Genomic DNA, 27,528 nt, shown 5'->3' with positions numbered 1-27,528 from the left:
AATAAAAAAAAAAAAATTCTTTCAGAAAAGGAAATAATTTCCCATGTAATGGAGGGGTCCTTTCTGTTTCTGAAGAAGTAGGGACAGCATGTGTAATGGTTTGTCAATTGTCACTTTCAATAACTAATGTGGCCAAATGTAAAACTATGGAGGTGGTCTTTATTGCAAATGAACTTTTCATTTTAGATTTTTAAAAATATTTTATTTATTTATTCACAACAGACACGGAAAGAGAGGTAGAGACATAGGCAGAGGGAAAAGCAGGCTCCCTGCAGGGACCCTGATGTGGGACTCAATCCCAGAACCCCAGAATCACAACCTGAGCTGAAGGCAGATACTCAACCACTGAGCCACCCAGGCGCCCCTTCATTTTAGATTTAAATAAAATGATTGTCTGGTGTTTTAAACTGATCTCAAACATCCAGCTATTAAAAGGTTAGATTTTAAAAGGTAGTTTACACACGTAAACTCACACAGTTGTTTGTGTGGGTTACACAGTGTGGTATATATTTTCTAAAACTCTTCAAGTTTTCCTACAGACACAGGTATGTCTCGAAATCCTACCCTCACAGCATTTTTTTCAATGCAGTTGAATGGAACACAATTTAATTTTTGTTCTTCATAGATCTTTGTTTTGTAAGGAACATATACCACCATTTCAGAGAAAGAATTGTTTCTCTTGGGGTTAAATCTGTACTTGAGAATTCAGGTTTCCTTTCATTTCTATTGACAATGACAACCTGGCTTCTTCAGCTCAGATGCATATACAAATGCTGGCAAAGAAAGAGACAGGGTGGGGCAAGCAGCAATGTTCTATGGGCATGGACCAACACACAGCTATAATCCTAGGACAGACTAGCTGTCACTCTCCAGCATGTGGCTGGAGGCCAGCCCTTGACAGTATGAATTCAAGTTAGGAATCTGATAACAACACCATCAGAGTTTTTGGTTTAAAGTATCATTTCTGCATTCCCAACTTAGGGCAGGGCCACGTGTAGACTGTGTTTTTTTTTTTTTTTCCAGTAATAACAAGCACCCATAAGAGTAAATCACAGCCACTCCATATGGAACATTACTGCTTGAGTCTTCCTTGGTATCCTGAGAACCCACCCTCCTGAGTTTTCCTTACGTCTTCCCATGTTAAGCAGGGTGAGAAAACCAGCAAATCCACCTACCAAGATCACTTAGAGCCTGGAAAAAAGGAAACAAATTTGTGGATAAAATACTAAATTTACTTTTGAAGTTCTAAATGTCCAAGAGTTTATTTCTGAAAAAACAAAACAAAACAAAACAAAACTTGTATTAAGCACATTCCAGAAAAGCAATACTACACTCCATGTGTGCTTCAAACCCTGGGACCCAGGAGTCCCCCAACCAACTCCCCAAGTCAGCTGGCTCCTTTCATGGATCTGGCCCAGAGGGTGCCTGTAGCGAGGCCAACTCTCTTCTCAGCACAGAGCATCCCTGTAGCTCAGTTACAGAGACATTAGGGGTGGGGTCCTAAGTTGGAAAGGACCCTAGTAAGACGGGGAGTCCAACTGTACTGAGCCTGGAAGCCTGGAGGAGGTTTAAGCCACACGCAACAAAGTATGAATTCTTTGAAACCACAGCCACCAAGCGACTCTGAAAGCCCTAGTTGTCTATCTTTACAAAAGAGTGACAGAGGAGGGGAGGTAGGGAGAGAAAGAAATATGAAGAAATTTGGCTATTAAAGAGGTGATACAGATTGTATTTGATCTTTACTTGTAGATTTAAAACCTCTAGGGATTTTTCCTAAGGAGGTCTTTGGACAAGTGCACAAATGAGCATGCTCAAGGCTGTTAATCTTAGCACTGTTGATAGTGTCCAAAAATGGGAAGCAATTTAAGTGCCCATCAACAGAGAGTTGGTTAAATAAATGTGGAACATCCTTATGATATTTTCAAATCATTTTTTGGCCTGAATATACTTGAAGAATTAAAAGCACGACGAACTGTCAGCCACTGAGCCACCCAGTGTGTTACAGTCTGGAAAGATGGATGAAATGGAATCCACCCACATCTCAGGCATTTTTACTGCCCCTGCCCCCAGAACCTAGGATGTGAGCAGCGGAATGATATGCAGTCAAACAAAATGATAACCCAGCTCTGTACTGACTCAGATGCAGTGAGGTAGGTATGCAACATACTGGTGAAGAACAGAACAGCACTTGGAAGATGATGTCATTTATGAAAGACAAGATGGTCTCAAAGGTTAACAGCTCCCTCCTCTGGGTGGTAGGATTTGGGATATTTTACTTTCTTGTTTATAGTTTTCTGCATTTTAGAATAGCTTTATGAGTGTGTAAGGCTTTTAAAACCAGAAAAAGAAGCTAGGCATTTACATGAATAATTAAATATATAAAGATAGTTAACCAAGAGTCAAGTCCAGTTAGAAGAAATGTCTCTGCTTGTTAATAAACAGATTTTTGTGTCTTAAGCCTTGGCCTATATATCATCAATAAGTCACTGCAATGAAATTTCAAGACAACAATGGAATTTCTATGGTCTCCTGATGTTCCCTCAGGTCACATTGAAAAAATATTTTAAATCCCTTGTTTTCTGTCATTTCTCAGCCAGTGAACATATTTCTTTTTTAAAAAAAGAAGGAAAACAAACACTCCTTTTCACAAAAACTATGCATTTGTCTTTTATAAAACGACCAACACAAATGAAAATGGCCCAATATTAATTTTAAAATCCAAGAGGAGAGAAATAATGAACTTTGACAATGCAAATACACAAATATTTAGGATATTAACAGGAAAATGTTTAGTTTCACACAATTATCTGTACATTTTCCATTAAAACGTTATCTCTGAGTAGAACACATGTACCCCCAACTCAGTTAAAAATATTTTACTTTCAATTCTTATTTTGATTCTTATCACGAGAAACTAAATGAAAAATCCAAGACAGAACAAAGATGATCAAAACACAATATAAGAAATAAAAAATACTAGACGAGGAATTCGTTATACTTTGTATTTTGTGGAGGAGACTAATTTGTTTTGCACTGAAAATGAAAACTTACCTCATGTCAAATGAAGGAATGCCAAGTGAAATGCACAAAAATATCAAGTTTGAGAAACAGATGAATTTGAGGGGTGTGATGATAGGTAAAAATAGGGAAGAGACTTTTATAAACATGCCTTCTTAGTACAATAGATTTTAAAAGTAGTCTTACCCAGCTACTAAAACGTATTTTCCATCTGCTTGATCCTTTAACCTTTCCAGCAGGGACAAACGTACTTTGGCTTTGCTTTTGCCATAGATTTCAATTTCATCTGCAAGCAATCCTATCTCCTTGGCAAGGACATCCACGGCTTTTGGAGTCTGTGCTCTTGAAATCTCAAGATCACTGGGGGGAAAACACATAGGAGGCAAGTGCCTCCTCAGCTTAGGTGGTCACTACTAGAGTGAAAACAGCCCTACGCCACACCAACAATTCAAGCAAAGCAATTGCTTTGTGGTCCTCTCTCCCAAGCAGTATTGAGCACAACTGCTAATAATTAACGTGCATGAAAAATGGTACATTTCTTTAGAGAAGCAACTCTTAAAAACTCATGAAGATCACAGAATTCTGCCCAGGTACAAAGATAATACCAATGCTATAGGAGAGAACGTACGTTCACTGTAGAGTAGAGTGCTTTCTGTGGGTCATCACTGACTTTGTTAACCATGAATAGATGGGTTATTGCATAATGCGCTTACTGGGCTAACCTCATGTGTCTCTTGGCGATTCAGAAATGTGGAAATGCTATTTTGTTTTATCTGTGTCCATACTTTCCCTCTCTTTTTCCTACTTCAAATCCAAAATTGTATTTCAAAATATTTTATTAATTGCATAACCGTCAGTAAAAGGACCTAGTGCTTGAAGCTCAACTTCAACACAGGAAAAGTTTAGATGCTCTGGAGTGTCACCAGGCAAAAAATTTCTTCCGTTTGACCAGCAAGAAGAGAACACCACTGTTTATCTTCCAGGAGTGCTATGAAATCAGTATGTGCTGAACTTCCTGGAGAGTCTTTTGGGGCTCCTGAGCTCAGCTATTGGTTTTAATGGGGGTTCAGTCCATCCACCTGCCAGGCTGACCACCTGTTTGAGAGGAAGACCTGGCAGACACAAGACAGAGCTTGGGAGAGCAGGTGTCAGACTCAGTCAGTCATCAGGGTTGATATCTGAGAAGACAGCAGTGCCCTGACTCACCCTGGAGCCCTTATTTTGGGTATAGCAGTCTCCACTAGCAGGTGGCCCCTTGCTCTGATTTTTTCTTTCTCTTGCTCCTGCTGATAATCAACCCTAAGCCCTCACATGACTCTGTGTTCTCCTCCATGACTCCATGGAAGTCTGACCTTGGTGCAAGCGGTAACAGCGAACCTACTTCCAATGGGAACTTCTCTGAAGTGTGCCACGGCAGCTTGCAGAGGGAGAGTGTGCTTCAACCTGGATGTGGGATGAGCTCTGTGCTTCCTTCCCCAGCCACACCAGCCTTGCCACTTCCAGTTCTTCCCTTCTCCCTTCACTGCTTATGGTCCCCTTCATTCTGCCTTCCTGTCTGCATCTTTTTTTTCTTTCTCTCCTCCCCAAATCTCCTAAAGGGGAGAGCTGACTCTTGGAAAACCTCCCAAGTTTTTTCTTCACTAGCTAAAAAGCGACAGTGACATTGTTTTGATTTTTCAGGAATTTAGAAATTAGCCTGCCTTTCTTCCTCTAGTACCTCAGAAGTCAAATTTACTTCAGCAATTAAAACACTTCTTACTCCCGAGTGGAATTTATTTAGATTTATGCAAAGCCTTTGGTACATAATTGGGCAGGGTCCACTTCAATTTTTTTCTTTTTTAGTTCTCTGTAAGTAGAACATACTCATTTACTTTTAAAAATTGAAGTCCTTTAACAATGTAAGTAACTTCAAAAAATTAAGATACTTGATGAAACAGACTGCACAACAACAGGGGTGACATTACAAAGAACAACGTTCTCTAGAATTTATGTATTAACGAACACAGAAGATAACTACAATGTTCAGTCTATTTCAGGGGTGAAAACACAGCCTGGTGGGTAGAATAAAGCCATGAATGTTCAGCTGTGACTCAAGGAAATGGATCAGATCTAACGAATGAAATGAAATGAGATGTTAGTCAATTCCTAGAGGTTTTATCTACAGAAATGTTTTCCTTTTTTTTTTTTTTTTCTAAAGATTTATTTATTTATTTATCATAGACAGAGAGAGAGAGAGGCAGAGACACAGGAGGAGGGAGAAGCAGGCTCCATGCCGGGAGCCTGACGTGGGACTCGATCCCGGGACTCCGGGATCGCGCCCTGGGCCAAAGGCAGGCGTTAAACCGCTGAGCCACCCAGGGATCCCCCAGAAATGTTTTCCAACAGCATCATGCATACCCTGTATGAAGAGGGTGAGGCCAATTCACTGGAGTCAGGGCAGCCAGGGGGACCCACAATGAGGCTGGAAAATGCATTTCTCTGGCTCTGGTATCTTATCTAGTGAATTATTCCTGCACTATGTATTTCCAAATTTATGCAGAGAATATATAGTTTGCACTTCATTAAATGCTATTCTGAAGAAAATATCCATCTGGAGTATCACAGAGTAGTCAGATAATAGATATTACCATGTTCTGAGGAAAGTTGAACTCACTTCCCACGTTGAATGGTGTTTGGTTTGGTTGATCATTTGCCCCTAGGGTAGACACCTACCTGGCCATGAAGACCAAGCTGACAGAGGAGATGGGCATTTTTTACACTGAAAAGCATATTCCAAACATCATATTACCATATTTTGTCAACTATAAGACACCATTATGTTATAGATCAGTAAGAAGAAAAAACGATGCCACTTAATACAGGATATGCTGTTGACAGTAAGGAGCATACTGACTTCAGAAATGAAAAAATATGGATATTTTCTATACATGCTAGAACTGATAAAATATGGTAAACATGTTCATTATCATTTAATATTTAGGACTTAAATGACAGAAAAACTAGTGCAGCAATGTGATTAGAGAAAATTGTCCACCACCAAAGCCATAATACCACGAGCTATGCCCCCACCCAAAGGGTAACTTTGGACATCTGAGGCACTTTGGTGACCTGATATCACTATAAACAAATCCCGTGAATACCTTGGTACGGGGGAGAGAGGCTGGAGTTTCAAGCAGTGAAGTCTCCACCTTGCGTGCTGCTGTTCACGTAGCCATCTCCTTCCACTACTGACCATGTTCTTCAAGGGACAGAAAGGAAAGCATGTTATACCAGTAAAGGCTGACAGGGTAGGTATCTACAACTATGAAAATACTGTTTGGGATGTTATGTCATGAAAAGTTGCACAATAATCCAAGTGAATACCAGGAACAATTTTATTCACATGCAATTAGCATAGTACGTTTTTCTTAAAAAGGAAAATGTGAGACATAGGTATTTTTAAAATAGGTTAAGTGTTCACTAAAGACATCAAGATAGAATAAAATTATAGTGTGTTCTTCATCTCAGAAGAGAACAATGAGAGAAATAGGAGAATGCATGAATGATCAGCTTGGACGCCCAGCTTTCAAAATCTGCAACACTGTTTTGAGTATAATCCTTTTACAGTTGGTATAATAAAACAAGAACATTGAATTGTGAAATGATGATACACAAAGAGAGACAGAGAAATTTGGCTTAGGTTAAAATGCGACACCCAATCCTTATAGAAAGGTATTATATTCCATTTGGAAGTACAAGTTTTATTTTTTTTATTTTTTTATTTTTTAAAAGCGGGGTCAGTTTATTTATTTATTATTAGTGAGCTCTACACCCATTGTGGGTCTTGAATTCATGACCCTCCTCTACTGAATGAGCCAGCCAGGCACCCGTGGAAGTAAAAAGTTTTAATTGTATACACCACGTATGTAGGAAAGAAACTAAAAGTTGCTTCTGTTTAATTCTACTACAGCAGAAATTACAGGCTCAGGTTTCTCTCCTGATATTCAACATCACTGCCAGCAGTCCTCACCACCTTCCAGCACTAGCAGAATGCACAGCCGGCGTGGTAGCAAGCTGGAGATCTTGGGCTTTGGGTCATACAGATGGTGGTGCTATGAAAAGCAGTCCACAAAACCTTGAATATTCCTGTCTTCAAAAGGTGGGTCAAATTCTCATTCCCTAAATGTGAACTAGACTGCTGATTTATTTCTAGCAAGGAGGAAAAAGGGGAGCGATGATGGGTAACTTGGATAGGTAGGCCATAAAACCTGCTGCAGCTTCCTCCTTGCCTCCTTCTTTGGATCACTCAATCTAGGGGAAGTTAGCTGCCCCATCATGAGAGTTCTACTAAGAAGTCTGTATGGTGAGAGTTTAGGGCATCTTGTCAACAACCACGTGACTGAGCCATATTGGAAGGGGAGGCTCTGGCCCCACTCAAGCCTTTTTGCTGACCTCCTGATTTCAACTGCATGAGAGATCCTGAGTCAAAATCATACAGCTGAGCTGCTCCCAAATCTCTAACCCACAAATACTGTGAGATAATAAATGTTTATTGTTCTAAATTGCAAAATTCTGGATAATTTATTCTACAGCAATAGATAACTAACAACAGACCCTGATTTGGGTCCCCATCCCACCCTCGTCATTTAATGAAAGGCAAGTTTTTCTAAGCTTCCATTTCCTTATCTACCAAATGGGAACAACATTATCTTGTAGGGCTATTGTGAGAATTAAATGACATTCTGTGTGTTAGGTGTTTAACACTGTGTCGGCTCAACAGAAAATACTTGTCAAATGTTAGCAACTATTATAATTATAGCTCCCAACTCAAAAACTCTCAAAGAGCTGTGGCAAACAAACCTGAATCCGCAGAGCAGCAGCAAGGAGACTCACATCATCCTCTGCAATGAGACCATTAAAATGTACCCCAAGAGAACCACATCCAAGCTTCCCTAGAAAAAAATTTGAGGAGGAAAAAAAAAAAAGATTTTAGGATACTCTCATTTACAACCAACTGCTCCTAGTAAAAAGCCAGTGTGCTGAGTAATCTCATTTTCAACCAAGGAACTTAGGCTGTCATGGCACAGCTCCCAGGGGGTCACCTGTCCCTGGCACAGCCTTGGGACTCTTGACTGCATCACAGATTTTAGAGTCACACTGAGTGAAAATCTTGCTTTCACCTCTAACCAGGAACTGTGACTTTGGGTCTGTTAATTACTGTGGGTATTTACAACCCCACTGAGTCTGTGAGAATGAAATGTGATGTGGTACGAAAAGGGCTTGGCATCTGATGTATATGTTTAAACAGTACGTATGAAATAAAAGCAATTTCACTCATGTATACAAAGCATAAGAATGAGGACTGAAACACAGCATAATCACAGCCAAAGTGCTGTGTAGAAGATCAGGCTTTCTTTGATAACCTTAAAAATCCCTGCCATAAAAGTAATATGACCAAGTTTCCATAAAAAAATGAGAAATTGTCTTTTAGGATATTCATTTTCAGGATGATCTGGTTTTCAAAATACAGAGGCAACTGTAAGAATTCTACTTCTCCCTTCTTCAGTGGGCACTTACAAAGGTTATGAAAAGCGAGCACACATGTAAAATGCTTTAGCCTATATTCTCCCTTAGAGAAAAAGAAACATTTCTCATAGCAACTTTTTTGAATTAAGAAACTATTTTCCTCTATTTTGGACCACTTGACTTTTATATTATCCATTTTGCTGACAGTCCTTTGCAAGAAAGAGCACAAAACACTTACCCTTAAGTGTTCTGTGATGCTCTACAGTCAAACGTATTAAGGGTGTTGGAAAATTATATCCCTCTGGTATTGTTTAAAGATTAGCAACACTTCACAGTTTTATAAATCATATTTAGGCAAAAGCCAAGAGTCATAGAGAATGAGACTGTTTTGTTTTGCCTGAACCACTAGAGATCTGATCTAAAGGTCTTGTCCAAACATTATGGAAAAGAAATATACTTCTTTCCTTTTAATCTTTATCTTTAAATGATGAAGAAATAAGAAAAAGCTACATGCCAGGAGCTGGTATTATTAATTTATTAATAATGCAATTTATTAATGCATAGTCCCAGAACAGAATCACAAGTACCCATGCAAGGGAAGAATATTTCACCTACAGAGTTACACAGTAAGCAATTCCTCCCATAATCTCAGCCACTGCCTTGCATAAGACAGAAGGTGATTAAAATCAACAAAGATTTTAAAACACAATACAAAATGTGCCTACACATATATTTTAAATGTTAGAAGAATCTTGCAAGGGGATGCCTAGGTGGCTCAGTGATTAAGCATCTGCCTTGGGCTGGGTCATGACCCTGGGGGTCCTGGGATCTTAAAAAAAAAAAAAAAGGAAAAGAAAAGAAGAAGCATCTTGCAGGAACCAACATTTCGCTTTCTGAAGAAAGTTACTTGAATTTCAATAATGCTTTTGGTATCATAGTGTTTTCTTTTCCTTCTACTACATTCCATCCCAGACAATTATGATTAATGTTTTCTTTTTGGGAAAATGTAAAATGGTGATCTCAAGGTGACTGGATCAGATGTTGTTACTTTTTTCTGTCTACTTTTCTCTGTTTCACAAACTGTCATGAACACTGTATTGTTTTTGTAGTATGAATAGATGTCATCTTAAAACTGAGAACTTTTAAATTTGGTAACTTAAAAAACCCCTATCATAAAAGTGATAAGACCATTTTTCCATAGAAACTGAGAAATTGTATTGTAGGATATTAATGTTAAGGATAACCTAGGTAAAAAGTTCTGAATCCAGAGAATTTGAAGCAATGAAGATGGTAACTCAGTGAATTGGGAATAACATTCTTAACAAATTTCATGGCTAAAGAGAATCAAGAAAGGAAATCATGACCTCACCCCTCTGCCTGTGTAGAGGCAGGGCTCCACCCGGAGGCTGTCTACACTCTGCCTGCCAAGGCTGTCTGCACTCAGCCCACGAGTCCGGCAGGGGTCCCAGGGGTCCCGTCCCAAACCAAATGGGTCTTTTCACTTCCCACTAAACACTCCCCATTTACTCGTGGTTCTTCCAAGGACAGGTCAATGAATCACTTTAAAAGATGGCCTTTCATTTATAATTTTTCTTCCTAACCAAACTTTCTACAACAAGAAAATGTAAGGCTAATGTGTCATAATGCTTTCCCTGGAAATCAGAATGGTACTTTCCCTGACAGGAGCTGTTTTGAGACCACCCTGGGAATTTTGCCAGAATAAATGAACTGGGAGGGACCAACGCAAATTCTTCTTTGGTCTTCCTGCCATCTCTGCTATATGGACACATTTCAGCTTTTCTGCTGTCTGGCCCAGGGCACCCTTCTTATCACAAAAGCATTGTATGAACCCTCAAATATGCTCTCATCCTCTGGGAGAAATGAGTAACTTAGAAAAACTTTATGTGAAGTTTTGAAAACAGGAAAAGCTAAAAAAAAACTATAAATTAGTATAGATATTAGTATAGATAACATTTTCGAAATCACTGGCGATTAGTTTTAAGTTAAATATATTCATCTTATAGGATAACAAAAAATGCAATAAATGAAATCTTTATATAATTTTTGTAACAATGCTCACAAGGGTTGAACTCATAGCTTAAAACATTTGAATTCCACCATCAAATAACAATGTCTTATTTTTTTAACAGAATATAATGTAAGAATTTTCAAAAAAAGAGGAATTAAATTAGTATCAACTTAAATAAATAGCTCTTTTGAAATCACTGAAACCAAAGTAGGAAGAAATTAACAGAGTCTGTATATAATAAGTTGTATATTCTAAACATCTTGAGACTTTTTAAAAAGTGAGAACACTAAATGTATTACACTGAGAACTAGTTAAAAATTGAAATGAAACCTGACAATAACATTTGAGTCCAACGTTTTAGAATTTCCTGGGAGAAAAAAAGAAGTAAGGGAAACAGGTAATAGATATAATGGATTTTGGAATAATTATAGTTCAAAATTCATAAGCAAATGTCCTTATTTTATTCCAAGTGCACTAAGATAAAGATTGTATTACAAGTGTGTCTAATTTCTTTAAAGCTACCTTCTTACATTCTAAGAAACTCATTGGGAAGAGACCTTCCCTGGCCTGGATTTTCAAACACAGACTTACATTTTGCTAATATGAAATCTGAAAGCTATTTTGTGTGCTAGGGGTGTGAAGACAATCAAGTGGAGGGAGGAGGTGGTGGACCACTTAGTGGCAGCTCCTATGAAAGAGGTGCTATGAGGCAAGAGCTCATTTATTCCTCTCAAGAGCCTTGTTTCCATCGTACCCACAAGGAAACTGAAGATCACAGAACTTAAGTTATTTGCTCAAAGTCACACAGCTTGTAAATACAATGCAATTAAGAGAAAACCAAAACCAAAACAACCTCTCTTCTCTTTGAGTAAAATCAATATGACCCAAATTCCATGCTTTTCCAAACACTGTATTAATTATACTGTCTCCTTTTGGGCTCATGAGAGAGAAAGTTTCAGGTCTCCCAGGATTCCCCAGGTCGTTAGCATGAACCCTGAGATGCACCTGGGGTTCTCCTATCACTCCACACTAAATATACTTACACTCACTTAAAATGATGCTGTCAAGTACTCTGACCCATAAAATTGCTGTTTTGATATTCTTCTCTGGGCCCAACATCAGACCAGCTTCTCCTTTGTCCCATCAGGAAATAAGTCTTAATATTAGAGTACAAAATGGTCTTGCTTAGGATGAATTCTGTTCTTTAGCAAGCAGAGCATTATAAAATCACAGCTTCTGTGATTTGAAACTTAATAATAAAATATTATTGTTATAGCTAGAAAACTGAACATTAACATGTCCTTCTTTTATTTGTTTATTTAGTTAGTTATTTTTACTTGGTAAGGATTTATTATCCAATCATTAAGTCATTCGCTTTCTCAACTCACTTCCAATAGATCAGATTTTCCCTTTGGCATGTCATAGATTTTTATATGCCAGAGTAAAGAACCATAGTATAATTTGGTACTACTCAAGGAAGATACATGTTCCTCTTTTAAATCAAAACATTAGACTCATGCCACAGAAGAGTGAACAGATCCAACAAGTTAGGTGTAGTTGTTTTCTGAGCACTGCCTCTGGGATATCAGCCATCTGAAAAATCTCTCCTGGGATTAAGTATTCAATAAAATGCCTCTATAGAATTACCTCATTATAAATCACCATATCCCATCTATCTTTATGGAGGGGGGGAAAGGGAGGCCTGTACCTTTAAGAGGAGTATGAAAATTTCATTATAAACCCTGCATTCACCCAATCATCAGTTATTTAGGAACCTTTCATTCTTAAGTGTGAATAAAAGCATCTTTCCTTTAAATAATGCTTTAAGAAGTCTTTGTTTAAGGTGGTGAGGTAATGCAAAAAAGGGAGAAAAGCCTTTCATCAATCTATTCAGAGATTAAATTTTCATACTAATCAAAGTTGCTAAAATTAAAATTGCCTGGGGTTCCTGGCTGGCTCTGTCAGTACAGTGTGGAACTCTTGATCTCAGGGTGGTAAGTTCTAGTCCCATGTTGCATAGAGAGATCACTCAAAAATAAAATCTTTTAAAAGGCTCTCTCTCAAAAAATTAAAATTGAATAAATAAAAGTGAAAACTCACTATCAAGAAAAATCATGCTCATATGAATGGTGCGAACATTCTACTTAATCACTAGAGCATTTTTCATCTTGTCTTTGCCCTCTCAGCCCTGTGTTTGCATGAGAGACAAGTTCAAGGAGATATCTATGTATCTACAAACTTCAAACTGCAATCAACCAGAGTACAATTCTGAGTCCAAGTTGATTCACTCATTCAACACTCAGTATTTATTGAGCATGTATTACATGTCATGTACTAATTCTGGGCAGTAGGCATTCAAAAATCAAGATGAAAACTGCTAGTACTGGACCAGACACATTTAAAATAAACTAACTGTAATCAGTCTACATACAGAATTGTTCTGTCAAAATATAATGCCTTGATCCTTTTTGTTCCCCCCAGAAGGATCACTACATTGAAATCTAATGTTTTTATGAATGCCTTTAAAAAAGTAAAGGTCCTCAAAAGAAACCTATTAAAAATAAGACACAGGGGATCCCTGGGTTGCTCAGTGGTTGGCGCCTGCCTTCGGCCCGGGGCGTGATCCTAGAGTCCTGGGATCGAGTCCCTCGTCTGGCTCCCTGCATGGAGCCTGCTTCTCCTTCTGCCTGTGTCTCTGCCTCTCTCTCCCTCTCTCTGTGTAGCTCATGAATGAATAAATAAAATCTTAAAAAAAAAAAAAAAGATACAGTTTCATTTATTTAATCATAGAGCTCAAAGGAATTCCAAAAGAACACTGAAGTAGTGTCTCTCTCCAGCCAGGATTATGCCAAAGTTGTCCCTAAATATATAAACTTTAATTAAAAGAAAATACTGCAAGTAAATATAACAGCAAAGCAGCATTCATTTAAAAGAACATAAAGGGGATGCCTGGGTGGCTCAGCAGTTGAGCATCTACCTTTGGCTCAGGGCATGATCCTGGGGTCCTGGGATCAAGTCCTGAATCAAGCTCCCCTCAGGGAGCCTGCTTCTCCCTCTGCTTATGTCTCTGCCTCTCTCTCTCTGTGCCTCTCATGAATACATAAATAAATCTTTTATTTTTTTATTTTTTTTATTTATTAGAGACGGGATGGAGGGGGGAGGAGGAAGAGAAAGAGAGAAGAGAGACACATGCAGAGGGAGAAATAGGCTCCATGCAGGGAGCCCAATGCAGGACTCGATCCCGAGTCTCCAGGATCATGCCCTGGGCTGAAGGCGGCACTAAACCGCTAAGCCACTGAGGCTGCCTACATAAATAAATCTTAAAAAGAAAAGAATATAAAGTCATAATTGACTTTCCTCATCCAAATTTTAAGCAGAGGAACAAATCTGTGATGGCCATCATTTATGGCTTGGGCCTTGCTTTTTTCAGGTGGGGAAATAAAGTTATATCCCAAAACTACATATAATTCAAATAAATTATTTAGTGCCTTTTATTTGCTAAAAGGAGAAATTAATCCTATATTCACATTATATTATACCTCTAATTGCTTTATTCATCTGTATGATATTCATGCAGAGCCAAGTACCTGAGCATTCTGGGAAATTCCTGGGCATCATCCCTGCATACTCCAATCCACCCCACCCCCTCCAGCCCCAGAGGGCTTTTAATATGATTGGTTAATTTTGGGAGGAGGAAAATTTCCTTTTTTTAAAAAAAATATTTATTTATTTATTATTTATGATAGACATAGAGAGAGAGAGAGGCAGAGACACAGGAGGAGGGAGAAGCAGGCTCCATGCCTGGAGCCTGATGCGGGACTCGATCCCGGGACTCCAGGATCGCGCCCTGGGCCAAAGGCAGGCGCTAGACCACTGAGCCACCCAGGGATCCCCCGGGAGGAGGAAAATTTCCTAGAGGGGTGGGTCTATTATTTTTCTTTTTGAAGTAATGGTTATATATTAATAATAGTTATATGAGTTTCAGTAATACATTGTTTTTTTTTCCTCCTATTACATTCCAATCCAATTAAGTTCAGTGCATTTTTTGTGGAAGAATATAAAATGGTTATCTTAAGGTGACTGGATCAAAGTTTTACACACACACACACAATTTGATACTATTCTCTATTTCACTCTTCTGTGGAGCAGTCTAGGTTTCCAGATCTAGCAAAAGTGAAAGAGGACAGAGACCCACTTTGGCTCAACCTCTGACCACCCTGGGGAAAAATGCTGCCCAACAGGCCAGCTCAGCATGGTCCTCTCCAACACTGAAACCTGAAGGCTGCAGGTAACAGGGAAGTAGGATCTCTTATACACACGTTACCCAAGGATTGAAAAGGTGGGCTAGGTACAGTGCAAAGCTTTCTTAGTCTCAGAGAGTCTTTCAGTGAATGAGAAAAAAGCATCCCTCTGGGCCTGTTCTACTGGTCCCTCGCCTGGATATGCTGATGTGGGCACAGCCCCAGCTCCTCTGAAGGGTGGTGGGGGCAGGGAGGTCTGGTATGGTCCCAGACATTCCTGGATCCCTTGGTGAAACACCATCCTAAGACCACCTGTTTCTGATGGCGACTTTCACACTGCTCTGAGGTGCCTCTGAGGCTCCAAGGAAGTGCCTGAGGGGTCACTACAAGGGGAAATCAGGCACAAGGGCTGGTCTCCATTCCCATCCCTCCCAGCAACTGTTTTCATTTGCTTTGACATGTTGAGGTTCATCTAAAGATTTCTTTGGGAGAATGGATTCTGCTCTGTTGTACAAGACTGGAAACCACTATTTCTAGTGTATCTCACACATGGACGGATAATCTACTTCAGATCACAACCGACCTGACTACTCCATGCTAGGGGCCAGGAGGGGCATGTCTGCATGTGGGAGTGGAAGGCGGCTACCGTAGCTGGCATCTTGGCTTCTCTTCACCTGACGATGTAGTTTCAGTATCAGGTAACTCAATGAGTAGGCCGTCAACATTCTGAGTTTCCTATTCTCTATACAGATGCTGATGATGACCAACCTTTCAGGGACATCCTCTCTTCTGAATAAGGTTAACATTTCTCATAACAATCTTACCTGCTTTCATTAGCAGCCCAACACCAATTTTAAGACATTTGCCCACCTGATAGGAAGTCATGGGAACAGTTGAGAACCGTAGTTCCTGGCTGTATCCAAGAAAGGGGAATCTCTTCTGGCTTAGGAGAGCCTAACACCACAATATCAGACTCAAGAAGCTAGAAAGAAAAAGAAAAACATCACATGTGTTTTAATCTGTGGCAGAGACACATGACTAGCGATCTGTGTCAACTAACTTCCGTGCAATATATAACAGCCATCCAGTTTGGTGCCACCCTAAGAACATGGACAGAATCACTTCACTAATTTCTTAATGCAGCACATGTCAGGACAAGGCATGATTATCGTATCCTAGAAAGAAAAAGGGGCACAATTTCTTCAAGGTAGCCAGTTCAGCGTGTCCACTGGGTGCAGTATCACCATCTACACGTTTTCACCACTAACTACAGTCTCCAGAGAAAGGATGGGGCCATGGAAACTACACGGATGGAGGCAGGAGACTGAAAGGGGTACAGGATGGGCGGTGTCCGGATTCATGCAGTGGCTCAGGAGGAGGGCGGGGGTGGTTGCAGGGTAGCCACTTGAAGATCTGGCCAGTTTGGGGGGCCTGCAGGCCTGTACAACTACACAGTCAAAATTAGGCCCATATGGAACTTTTACTGGATCTATGGGAGGAATTTCAAAAGCTCAAGAAAGAATCTCATTTTCTGGGAGGCTCTGCTTAGTCTCCTGTAAAACGGCTTGGTTTTTTTTGTTTTTTTGTTTTTTGTTTAAGAAAAAGGAAAGAATGCAACTATTGACACAAAACACATTCATCACAACTGTCTTGTCCAATTTTGATAACAGTGCTGGAGAAACATGTCTGGTAGGAAGGGGACATTTAGAAGAGATTGACTCTGATCTCAACCAAATAATGACCATCTGTCCCAGTACTATCCCAACTAAGCAATAGATGATCACAATCTGGATCCATGTGCAGAGGTGAGAGGTGGAGGAGGAATCTGAAGGACCTATGAGGGAAAACAGCTCTGATCGCATGTGTCAGCTATGTGGGTTGGCATTACTACCAACCCACTTAATAGACAAGGAAACTGAGGTTCAGAAAACGTAAGCATCTCTCTCATAAGTTCTGTTTCCCCTAGAGGAGCCAGTCTTAGAACACTCAATGAGGGAGAAAGAGACAACTGCCCATCCTCCACTCCCCCACACTGCTTTCCTCCCCACATTGCTTTGCCCGCAGACTTCCATGCCCTGCAACCAACCGCAGACTCTTTAGAATCAGACAGATAGAGGAGAGGAAGACAAAACATAGACATACCCATTGCTGCTACCACCACCCAAGTTCCCCATAACTAAAGGTGCTCATGCACCCTCATCCATTCTCTGCTTGGACAGGCTGATTGCTGCGGGAAGCACCGGGTCAGCAATTCAGCCTAAGTCTTCTGTAACACACTTTGGGCAAGAGGCTGCATCCACTAACGTCTCTTAAAAATCTCAGGACAAGAGATGGCAGTGCAGGGAAGCAGATCCATGACAGGCCTAGCTGGTTTATGAAAGTAAAAGGCCAGGATCTAGAACAGATCCAAATTCCTCTGACAGAGGAGGAACACGGTAACAATTTAAAAGGCATGTCTTTTCAAAGAGCAGGTGAAGGCAACCTTTAAAGTTAGCATCCCAGGAACACCTGATCTATTTGATCAATTTGGTCACGTCAACAGGGAAAAGGGAATTAACACATTCACTGGACCCAAACAGTGCTTGCTGCTTTCCACTACCACACATTAAGACACAGGAAGAGTATGCTGAAATGGTGTCACAGTAAATCAATTGTGTGACTCACATTAAAAAGAGAAGAAGCCCCTACTAAAACTGTCATCCTTTTTTTTTTTAAAGATTTTATTTATTTATTCATGAGAGACAAACACGGGGGGGGTGGGTGGGCAGAGACACAGGCAGAGGGAGAAGCAGGCTCCATGCAGGGAGCCTGACGTGGGACTCGATCCCAAGCCCTGTCTCTCCTAAAGGACGGCTCTGTGGGCTTTGAGAAGGCCCAAGAGGACAGGGAAATAAGTCTTTTTTTTTTTTAAGATTTTATTTATTTATGAGAGAGAGAGAGAGATGTAGAGACACAGGCAGAGGACAAGCAGGTTTCATGCAGGGAGCCCAATGTGGGACTTGATCCTGGGGCTCCAGGATCACGCCCTAGGCTGAAGGCAGCGCTAAACCGCTGAGCCACCCGGGCTGCCCGTCATCCTTTTTTTTTTTTTTTTAAATGCTGTGGGACCACAACACTGTGAAACGGAATTCAAAAGTTTACTGCTAACATCCCCAGTAATCTAGTGCGTTTAGTGCCACATGTTCTCCAAAGGCAGATCCTAAGAGCCGCTAAATTTTTGAGTGATGTTACATTTAGGGACAAAAAAGTGTTAAGGAAAGAGGATTTTAAACATCTGAATTTAAAAAATGTACTTCTTCATCTATTGATACTACTGGAGATATTCAAACATAGCAAGCCTCGAGAGAAAACTCAAATGTTTAACTCTCGTTGGAAATAATCAGCAGATAAGAAATGCCATTTTTGCTACATTTTCATGCACAAGAGCAGCAAAAACAGAATATGTTAAAACATATTAAAAGTTTTAAATAGTTAAGAAAAAAAAAAAAGGAAGTTAATAAGTACAAGCCCGAAACATTCATTTTGGAAAAAGCCAAGGATCACAGGTTCATGTAAGTCCCCCAAGAACACTTAGTTTCCTACACATGGTGCTTTTGATACAACCTGTTCTTTTCATTACCTATAAAACTCGGGGATCTCATTCTGACTCCTCAACTCCATATTTAAACACAACCCTCAAGTGGGCTGTGCTAATAAGCAACTGGAGGACAGTTGATCCCACAGAGAAACGACAAAAATCTCCACCATTAGGAATGATCACATTGGAGATGCTAATTCTTTCTGGAAGGAAAACTGCTAGCTGCTTAAATCAATAAATAACTCACTGAGGAGTAAGGAAGATTTTAATGAGCTAGAATTCAAGGAGAATTATCGTCTCGCTGGCTGTTTCTACTTTCCTCCTCCCAAATGGGAAAGACCCTGGCCAAAGCCAGCCTTGAAACTCTACCTCGTAACAAAATACTGCTTTCTCTGCTGAGGCTTGAGTAGAAGCAGCTTACAGAGCACCGCCCACTCCCCAGGCGGAAGACCAAATGTTAAAACAATGGTAAGACACAGATATGCTGACCTTAACGTGGAGCATGTGGGAGTAACATAGTTTAGAGCTCATGAAAACTATTTTTCACTACGTCATTGATTTTTAAGGGGTGGGGGGGCAAGCATCAGAAAATGGACAGAGGGAGATGCAGGGAAGATGTGATTTGCAAGGTCCTAAGGAACACCATGATTTTGTATTTAGCAAAAACAAAACAAAACCAACAACAACAAAAAAAAGGCATTTTAAAATTCAAATTACAGAAAGTACAACGCCCCCCCCAAGCCAGAATTTATCTTCCGCTATCAATGTGTTTTGAAAGGGCACATATGGAAATCTTAGGTATGAGATATGTATATTATCTGAAAGCTGGGATGAGTTAGGAAAAAAAAAAGTTGAAAAATAAGTCTTGATGAATTGTGAAAACTTGTTTTCTGAACTGTGTTAGTAACGAACAATATAGAAACAGGTTTTATAGGTCTCAGGTAATATCACAATTGTGGTCCTTTATCCAGCAAAGATTTGCTTCTAAAATTACAGTAACTTAAAGAGAATAAAGAAGGTCCAGAATTCTTAGTGAGTATACTCAGCAGCCAAATCCCAGGTGCAACTTGGGACAGACGCTGAGGTTGCTGAGGATCTGAAAATAAAAAAAATCCCTGCCTACAAGAACTTAGAACTAGGATCTTCTAGATAGAAGATCTATCTTCTAGTGGTGCATAGGACAAACCACTATGGGATAGGAAAAGAAATGGTTAAACATCCAATTTCTACTTATTTTGCCAACACAGACATTGGTGTTCTTGATCAGTCCCTGCACATGAGTTGGGCAGGCATCACACACACAGGGAGTGGTCTTGAGGCAAGGGCAGCTTGAACTTGTTCTCCTTTTTTTTTAATTTGAGGGGAAGAGGGGCAGAGGAGAGAATCTCAAGCAGATTCTGCACTGAGCATGGAGCCCAACATGGGACTTGATCCTACAATCCAGGAGATCATGACCAGGGTTGAAACCCAAAGTCCCATGCTTAACCACCCAGGCACCCCGTGTTCTCCCACTTTTGATAAACTGGGACACATCGTTGGTCGTGTGAGCCTGGTTAAGTGGCTCATATGTTCTACAGCAGATTCTTTAGATTGCTTTGCAATGTAAGGTGTGTCTGTGAAATCTTACGTGGCACAGGGGCTCCTTGAGTATTGCATGGCAAAGTCCTAAAAAGTTAGGTGGTTCTTTTTTTTTTTTTTTCCTAATGAAATGTCACTTTTCTTTCTACAAACACCAAATTTCCAAATTTGCTGACCTTTTCTCACTAACCGACAAGTAGCTCTTTGATAGAGTTACTTTGTTTGGTTGCCCTCACACCACCAGACAGGTTTTAGGAAGGTTACTCCGGAAGCTGGACTGAGAATGGGTTTGAGAGAGTGGGAGGGAAACATGCAAGGGGAGGAGACATTTGGTAGGAAGTTAGATTCGAACTCAGGATGGTCAGGGAGGAGAGGACGTTGGCTGGGATCTGTCAGCATACAGATGTAGTTAAACTCAGAAACTTGGTGATCTCAGAGAAACAGGTAGAATGGGCAGGAAAGGGGCCTTAAGTACATCCCTGGGAGTATTCTTATCTTCATGGTAAGAGAAGAGAAGCAAATGGTGACTCTGGAGTGGCCCAGGAGGTAGGAAGAGTAGAGTAGTCACACAGGCAAAGGGGAGAGGGCATAGTCAACAGGTATGAATGACACCCAATGGCCAAACAAACAAAAAGCAAAAAAATCCATTTTGGGCAATTAGGAATTCATCAGTGACTTTCCTATAGAAATGGGCATTAGCAACTCTGCCTGGCAAATTCCTGCCGTTTGAGTCAAGTGTGTTCCCTGCAGATGGAGGCTTCATCCAGGCTGAGTGTTTCATGAGCAGAGACTCTGTTTATTCATCCATTAATTTAACTTGGGATGTCTAACTTTCTAGTTGAATTAACTGAACATCTACCATAGATAGCATTTAAGGCTTTGTACCTAAGGATCGATATCCACATTTTACTGAAATATTAAGCAGATTATCAAATAGAAAGTAATCTAAAAGAGGATGCCTGGGTGGCTTAGTGTTGAACATCTGCCTTCAGTTCAGGGCATGATCCTGGGATCCGGAATCCAGTTTCCGCATAGGGCTCCCTGCATGGAGCCTGCTTCTCCCTCTGCCTGTGTCTCTGCCTCTCTCCCTCTCTGTGTCTCTCTTGACTAAATAAATATTTTTTTAAAAAGAGAAAGTAACCTAAAAGAAGAACGTCAAATCATTTTCATTCAGATCTTGTAAAACTTTGGCAAGATAAGAGAATGACAATTTCGGCAAAAGGCATTCCCCCCATCCCCTTCCTTGCACACCAAGTGATCTCATCTTGGCAAAGTTCTTTTCCTTTCAGAAATTGGGCATCTATCTTTTTTCCACTCCTCTGTGATCAGATCACTGGCTTTTAAAACTAAGACCTATCTTGTGCTTCTTTTGTAAATCAGAATGACTACAAGCCAAACGGACAGTTAAGGATTATGATTAACAGCACTCATCTATCAACTTTTTCCTCCGAAGGATAAGAAATGACCTTGCTTTTCCTACATGTTCTAAGTCTACCTCTTACAAAGCCATTCAACACACTTACCACTCCATGTAATGAGAAGAGTACCAACGAGATTCAGGTGGGTCCAGAATCATAGACAAGACACTTTCCCTTCAGGTGTAGCTGATGCTGACATGAGGTATAACACATAAGAGAAGGAAAGTACAACCTCACATCTGGTAATGGGAGTATTTTGAAGGATTCATAAAAAATAATTCCCTTCCTCACACTCTAGGGAGAAAATCAAATTAAAAAGGATGGCTAAGAGAGGAGAGAGTCTGTGTGTGTGTTAAGGAGAATCTAATATGACAAAGACCCAGAGCCACGTGGCACAAAAAGGAGGAAATACCTAAGTCATAGTTCCCAGAGCAGCACTAAGCCAGCCAGGCCTCACAGAGAGAGGCAGGACAGCCCTGACGATCTACCTTCTTGTTAACCCGGTACCTAAATAGCTACAGCCTGCTGGAGTTACTGCAAGTGATGCAGCTGTGGAAAATTTAACTTTGTATTTCCTGACCCGTTTGCATTTTCCAATTCTGAACTTTGGATTACACATCTGCACATTTTTTTTGCATTGTTTCCTCTGAGTCACTCTCAGGCTTCGGGTCACCTCCTCTGGAAAGCAAAGAAGTTGCCCTGGACAGAGGGGGGCCTGAGGTGCGGTCGGGAGCGTGCTCACTGGAGTTACAAGACCTCGGCTCAAGTGCAGGCTCTGCTGCTTCTCATGGGTGACCAGGCTCACCACCATTCATCTGCATGTGTAACGTTAATGAGATGCTAGAGGAAAAAAGTTTGAGGACCGTATCTTTACTCAAATGTAAGGTGCTTTATTGTTGTGGATTATGTTTAATACCTACCAATTCAAGTATTCTAATTCTTTAAATCCTATTTTAATTTGGGAACATCATTTACACTGGGGAAGAAGGGGTGAAAGGTGGAGCTGGGCTCTGCCAACGTGCAAAGAGCCCAACAGGGACGATACTAGGTGGACTGGAGGGGATACCTCTGGCCTGTTTGCTACAGGATGCGCTGGGAGCCCTTCTTTTGTGCTTATGCACCTCAAACTCTGTATAACTAACAGGCATGTAACCATATATGGACCCCTGGAGTGCATGCCCATTGGTTCCAACAGATTCTCTCACAAATCCTTTTCTCACCAATGCTAGATATAATTGGCTTGATTTGGAGACTTAAAAAAAAAAAGTCCTATTCCAGTGCACCTGGGTGGCACAGTGATTCAGTGTCTGCCTTCGGCTAAGGGTGTAATCCCAGGGTCCTGGGATTGAGTCCTGAATTGGGCTCCCCATGGGGACCCTGCTTCTCCCTCTGCCTGTGTCTCTGCCTCTCTCTGTGTCTCTCATGAATATTTTTTTTAAAAAACAATAAATAAATAAATAAATAAATAAATAAATAAATAAATAAATAAATAAATAAAATAATGATGTCTTACCTTTTGTACCCACCAGTACCTGACAGCTCAGATGAGGAACATCAGAGATCAGTCCCAAGACATTAGACTTGCATTGAGTTCACTCTTGTTTTTTCCCAACAGTTTGTCATCCCAGATAGAGGAGTAGCAGAAGTAGACTCAATACCATTCCCTCCCTGAGGCCTTGGGCTTGTCACCAGCCTGCCAGGGAGGGTGTCAACCTCCTTGAGAGGGCAGGTGGGGGGTCCCAGTCACATTGATAGTAGTCCCTCTTCTTTCACCACACCAGTTACAGGTGCAGGTGGTGGAGGAGACTGTCCCAGATCCCAGGGCACCACAGATTTTGTGCCAAGCAAATACCAAGGTGCAGGTGGTGGAGGAGACTGTCCCAGATCCCAGGGCACCACAGATTTTGTGCCAAGCAAATACCAAGGTTGTTCAGTAATGTGTGACTAAGTGACCTGAGTCATGGAGGGCACAGAGCAATCTTCAATGGATTTTTCCATGTTCATGGGCTGAAAATGCCTCTGGATGTCACTTCCCATTATTCTCACTCCTGCCACTCCCCAATCATTGCATCACTTACTAACTCCAGAGAGGGGGGTGAATAGGACTCTTTTTTTAAAAGAAGATTTTATTTATTTATTCATAAGAATGTGCTAAGCTATTATTCTCATGAATAAATGAATAAATAAAGGCAGAGACACAGACAGAGGGAAAAGCAGGCTCAACGACTGAGCCACTCAGGCATCCCAAAAAGGCTAGACTTTAAAGGTACTTTTAAGAGACTGGGTTTTGTGATGATCTAGAATAAGAGCTGACTCAGGACAGTGGCTAAAAATGGAGGCTGTACCACCTCTATCATTTTATGACTTTAGAGATTTGGAAAGTCTCTACTTCTTAGAGTCTCAGTTTCCTTATCTGTGATATGGGGAGAATGAGAATTTTCTGAACAGGAAATCTGTGCAGAATCAATGAGACAATGTGAGCAAAGCACTGAGCCTGATTCATGGTGCGAACTCAACTAATGTGAGCGGTCATTACTGTCGTTACAATAGGTCATTAGTTTAAGTGTGGCCTCTACTGTGAAAGAGTTATTATGCTCACCAGAAACCTTGAAGGCCAGAAGATAGTAGGGTAACATAAAGTGCTGAAGAAAAAAAAAAAAATCTGTCAATGAGAATTCTCCATCCAGCAAAAAAGGTATTTCAAAAACAAGGGAGAAATTAGTATATTCACATATTAACAAAACGAAGGGAGTATATTATCACTAGACCTGCCCTACAAGAAATGCAAAAAGGAGTCCTCAGGGTAGAAATGACAGGACACTTGACATTAACTCCAAGCCTTATGATGAAATAAAGATCTCCAGAAAAACCAGTATTATTGTAATTTTGGTTTGTAAGTATGTTTTCTTTCCACAGCATTTAAAAGGCAAATACATTATAAATTTAAAAATATTTTTTTAAAAACCCCAATCGTGTAACTCACTAATCTCATCTAGTTAATATTTTTAAAAGATTTTATTTATTTGACAGAGAGAGAGAGAGAGAGAGAGGAGAGCACAAGCAGGGGGAGCTGCAGGGAGAGGGAGAAGTAGGCTCCTGGCTGAGCAGAGAGCCCAATGAGGGGCTCGACCTGAGCCGAAGGCAGGGGCTTAACTGACTGAGCCACCTAGGTGCCCCTAATCTCATCCCGTTTAAAAGCTAGGGATTTTTTCCCTCCGAATCTTTCAAAAAAAGGATTATTCTTTTTTCAGGATTTCATATGTACAATACAAACATATTTAGAATTTTCCAAATCACTTTTATAAGCCATGCTGTGCAGTGAATTTAAACTGGAAATGACTGTGATCATTTAGCTTTGCTCAAAAAAACCCAACATACTTTGATCCTTTAAATGGGAAAGACTTGGATTTTTTCTGTTCTTGTGTTAGTACTAGTTTCGAGGGTCTCTTTGGTTAGAAGGAGGAGAAATGAGATCCTTTGAGAAAAACAAAATAAAACGGTTCTCTTATTTCTGGGTTATTTCTTATACACACAGCTGGGATTGACCCGATCTGTCACAGCTGGAGGCCATTTCACCCGGTCCTCCAGCTGTGTCTAACCACAAATTCAGAAGAGGCTCTCCTGCTAGCAGTACCGAGTAAGGGGGTGTGCACATGGGGCCCCAAGGAACCTGTCAACCTCTCTTCCCTGGAGAGGGGTACCACTCCAACTCATAAATACCAAATGCAGAACATTCCCTCACCTCAAATTGCTTTTGGCATCAGAGTGAACTCATCAGGGTGAGGAAGAGATAAGCCAGTTCTCACTGGGCAGCAGCTCTGTCCAGTCCCCACACTGGGGAGACATTCCACACCAGGGGTCTGGGAAGCTGAGTGTGGGGCCTCTGTGTGGGTGGAGGAAGGGTGGTGATTCCTTAGCCCTACCCAAAAACAATCAGATCCAGTGCTTTGGCTTACTGACATCTGATGCTCCTCCACAGCATGCAGCTAATTTGGACAAATGCCCAGACATTCTTCCCCTCCCCCACGCATAAATGCATAACATATAGCAAAGCCCAGAAGTGATGCTCAAACAAAGCAGGAAAGTTATTCTTAATTTTCAGTGACACACTCAGATGGGCATAGAATGGTAAAGCTGCAAATTACAAAAGTCTACTCTATTTTGCACAAAACTCTAAAAAGGTACATCTCAATCCTTCATGTTCAGGCCCCATGGAGATTTTATGCATAATCAGCATCCATTTCTATTTAACTAACTCTATGTAACCATTCCTCTATATTGTAGGGAGGAATAACATTCCCATAAGAAGTAATTAATAAACAAGGAACACCCACCAGACACAACTTGAAGTACAGGGGCTTCTGAGTAACAGAACGAAGAGAGGTCCCCCACAGCCAGGAGCAAAGGATCTCTGTTAAATTACTTAAGGTTGGGGATACACCTGGTAGAGAGTGGGGGATGACCCTGGACAGGCCAAAGCTGGGCATCCACTCTTTCCAAGACAGTCTCTCTTTTTTGCTTTGGTCTCATTCCCTCCACCTCCACATGTTGTTGGGAAGCCTCACATAGGCGTCTCTCCTTCTGCCAGCCATACATTAGAAAGAAGCATATCTACCGGGCTTCCAATGAGGGACCTAGGTCCCACTATTTTTTAGCTTACCTCCTTATGATTTAATCAACCCACTGACTTTTCCACATTGTGAAGCTTGCCAGTGCCTTTCCTGACTCACCATTAACAGCAGCCAAGCAATTAATGTGGATGTCTGTAGGTGCTAAGTTCTGTGGTAAGCAAACTTATATCATGGAATGCCCCCAGCAGCCCTATGAGGTAGGGGGTATAACGATCCGCATTCTACACATAAAGAGACAAGAGACAAGGTTCAGAAAAGGCTTGAATCCAGAGCTGTTTGTCACCAAAGCCTATGTCCTAATCCTTACCAAGAACACAAATACCATGTCTGACTCCACACCCTCCAAGGCAGTTCCTACCGGTAGCAATAGGCTGTAATTGCTTGTACGTCATACCAAACTTGAGAGGTTATGTGTAGTGGAGGAGGTGGTACACAGGACTCTAATGTTACATGGTCACCTCTGATCCCCAACCTCTCAGGAAGGAAATCCCCAACCAGATGGCCAACAGGGGCTCTTGTTCCATGTCAAGTACAAATAAGTCTATTAAGAAATGCTTTACAAATATGAGTTCCTTTGACCTAATAGCCATAATCTTCTATTTCCCCTCTTCTTTCCCCAACACTTATCATTGCTGATAAGGAGAGCCTAAATGTACTATCATCTTACATTGTGCTCTTTATTCCTTGTTGATATAATTAGAAAACAAAAATCCCAAACTGTGGTTACATTTACATGTTCACTGTTTTTCACAGTGAAGGAAAGTTTCCTAAGGGTGTGGCAAGGGTGGACATACCCTGTCCTGGGCAGGACCCCAGGATGCAACCCACGTTGAGGTGCTACCACTGTAGTCTGCAGAGGTCTGCTGACCCTTTGAAACAAGGCCTAGCCACGGCCTATGTTTTAGAAATACAATACAGAAGAGTGAAAAGTCAAATGTCAGGAGGCATATTGTGGGGAGGTACATGGCTAGTGAAGTTCTAGACGCTGGCATGAAAATAGAAAGATAAAGGCTTTGCCTCGTGGTGGGACAAGTAGTAAGTAGGCCAGGTAGAAGGGGGCTGAATTCTAGAGGCCAAAAAAATTTCAAAGATGAGTATGAGGAGCCCTGAACCTTCCTTTCCAAATTTCCAGCTACAAAGATGAAGCAATAAGGAGAAAGTCCACAGTCTCTAAGATTTACAGTGATGCCATTATAAGTGCCCAGGAATCAAGAAATAGAATGTGTGTGCAACACAAACTATTCCAGAGAACTTTCTTGGATATCTACCCCATTTCTGGATTCTCTAGAGAGTAAAGCCACTTGATTGTTCTCAAAGTTAGGATGAGATTTATCCCAAAGAAGAGTCAAGGTGATTTATTTCCATAATAAAAAAGTACTTTGAAAGATGTCTTTGTTTTACAAAAATACAGATACAACTAGCAAAGTATCTGTGACAGCTGTGAAAACATTCAGTTGCCAATGAAGGTATTTTTCTCTTTTTTGCCACAGCTGTTCAGTTCAGAGTAAGGTCTGTTTTCCTCTTCCACTAA

At 40.8% G+C, this 27,528-nt stretch overlaps 1 protein-coding gene across 1 annotated transcript in view; it reads right to left on the bottom strand.

Moving 5' to 3' along the window:
* The window catches only part of MTHFD1L (methylenetetrahydrofolate dehydrogenase (NADP+ dependent) 1 like), a 187,050-nt gene that overhangs the window by 141,865 nt on the left and 17,657 nt on the right, over nucleotides 1-27,528 (bottom strand). Inside the window, exons 8-11 of the mRNA XM_038526323.1 lie at nucleotides 15,664-15,775; nucleotides 7,858-7,949; nucleotides 6,159-6,256; nucleotides 3,205-3,378 (exon numbers count right to left, since the gene is read on the bottom strand). Of these exons, the coding sequence (XP_038382251.1) occupies nucleotides 3,205-3,378; nucleotides 6,159-6,256; nucleotides 7,858-7,949; nucleotides 15,664-15,775 (476 nt within the window). The remainder of the gene's footprint in view (nucleotides 1-3,204; nucleotides 3,379-6,158; nucleotides 6,257-7,857; nucleotides 7,950-15,663; nucleotides 15,776-27,528) is intronic.

This window comes from Canis lupus, chromosome 1, assembly GCF_011100685.1.
Source record: "Canis lupus familiaris isolate Mischka breed German Shepherd chromosome 1, alternate assembly UU_Cfam_GSD_1.0, whole genome shotgun sequence".
NCBI lineage: Eukaryota > Metazoa > Chordata > Mammalia > Carnivora > Canidae > Canis > Canis lupus.
This window is presented reverse-complemented; position numbering and strand designations above follow the sequence as displayed.